The following is a 1764-nucleotide window of genomic DNA, read 5'->3' as shown; positions in this document are numbered from 1 at the left end:
GGTGGGGTCCGGCGGTGGCTGAGGATCCTCTGCCCTGCAGGCGGTGGTTGGCAGGACCAGGTTGGGGGGCTTGTACCTGGCATCAAAATCGGGAGATCGAAGGCCCAGCTGCCTCTCAGGGTGGAGGTGGAGAAGATCCCAGTGCCTGAGAGTTTTACCCAGACCCTCAGCGATCACTTGGTGCTGGTGTACACCGGGAAGACTCGCCTGGCCCGCAACCTGCTCCAGGTGACACCTGGGTGCCCCTGGGTGCTGCAGGCTTTGGCCTCTGCTCCCCCCGTGGCCTTTCGGTGCCCATCCCCTTCACTGGTGCCGAGCTTTGCCACCCCAACGGGAGCTGGCACCGAAAGCTGTGGGCCTCGCCGGGTGCTGGTGAAGCCAGGAGGATGGTGACAGGGACGTTCTGGCCTCTTTGCAGGACGTGGTGAGGAACTGGTACGCCAGGCTGCCCTCCACCGTGCAAAACGCTGACGCGCTGGTGAGCAACGCTGAGGAGTGTGCCCAGGCTTTGAGGCAAGGTGTGAGCTGGCCCTTTTAACTGCTGAAGAAACACAAACTTCTCTGGGGAGAGTCTAGTCCCGGAGGGGCAAAAAAGCTGGGGAGGGCGTGCAGGTTCTTGCAGCTGCAGAAGCCTCAGATCTTACCCCCAGGCCAACTGGCACTTTACAGGCAATGCCCTCAAAATTCAGGTTTGAGTGAAGACTTGAGGAAGGGAGGGTTAGACATGCCGAGGCTGGTTGATTTTCTGTGAGCCACCTGTGGTGGGGCTGGGGGCCGTGCCTAGTCTGTGCCATGGATTCGTTTGGCTGCTGGAATGCCATGGAGGGGAAGCCGGAGTATTCAAGCAAATTCTCCCTCTGTGGAGGATTAAAAATAAACAGCAATGTGACAGGGCTGGGTTTGCTTGCTCAGCAGGCAGAGCTGGGAGGAATTGGGTAGATGAGAAAACAGAATTTAGTTTGGGCTGAGCAGGAGAGGCAGGGACAGGTTTCTGCCCTCCCCTGGGGAGAGAAATAGAGGTAAATAATTTGCGATACCCTCTCCCCTGCAGGTAACCTGCCGCTCATCGGCAAATGTCTGGACTGCTACTGGCAGCAGAAGAAATGCATGGCCCCCGGGTGTGAGCCGCTGGCTGTCGGGCGCATGATGGATGCTCTCCGGCCCTATGTCTACGGGCAGTGCTTGGCTGGGGCTGGCGGTGGTGGCTTCCTTTATGTTTTAACCAAAGCCCCTCGGCAGAAAGAGGCTTTGCACCAAATTCTAACAAAAACCAAGGTGAGATGGGAGCTCTCCAGCAGTTTGCTGTCGCAGGCAGAAGCTTGCTTTATAGAACGCAAGTGCTAGGAGCGTCTCACCCCACCATGAGTGGGATGAGATTGCTTGTTGTCCCCTTAGGCCTCCCCCAGGACCTTGGAGGTGAGAACAGGTCCCTTCCTGGCTCCTGCCCCAAACCCTAACTTCTAACAAAAACCAAGGTGAGATGGGAGCTCTCCAGCAGTTTGCTGTCGCAGGCAGAAGCTTGCTTTATAGAACGCAAGTGCTAGGAGCGTCTCACCCCACCATGAGTGGGATGAGATTGCTTGTTGTCCCCTTAGGCCTCCCCCAGGACCTTGGAGGTGAGAACAGGTCCCTTCCTGGCTCCTGCCCCAAACCCTAACTCTGTTTTTTGTCTTTCCCTTTTTTTTTTTCCTTTTTTTTTTTTCCTAGGGGCTGGGCAACTTCAGCCTCCACAGCATTGAGGTGGACACACGCGGGTGTTCTTGT

General features: G+C 56.7%; 1 protein-coding gene across 1 annotated transcript in view; it reads left to right on the top strand.

Moving 5' to 3' along the window:
• FUK (fucokinase) overlaps nucleotides 1-1344 on the top strand; it is a 1929-nt gene extending 585 nt beyond the window's left edge. Inside the window, exons 2-4 of the mRNA XM_009703350.1 lie at nucleotides 41-228; nucleotides 419-518; nucleotides 1052-1344. Coding sequence (XP_009701652.1) covers nucleotides 41-228; nucleotides 419-518; nucleotides 1052-1344 — 581 coding nt within the window. The remainder of the gene's footprint in view (nucleotides 1-40; nucleotides 229-418; nucleotides 519-1051) is intronic.
• Nucleotides 1345-1764: the final 420 nt, after the last annotated feature.

The sequence above is a fragment of the Cariama cristata genome, unplaced genomic scaffold (assembly GCF_000690535.1).
Source record: "Cariama cristata isolate BGI_N322 unplaced genomic scaffold, ASM69053v1 scaffold8507, whole genome shotgun sequence".
Lineage (NCBI taxonomy): Eukaryota > Metazoa > Chordata > Aves > Cariamiformes > Cariamidae > Cariama > Cariama cristata.
Note: the sequence above shows the minus strand (reverse complement) of the source record. Positions and strands in the feature narration are given on the sequence as shown.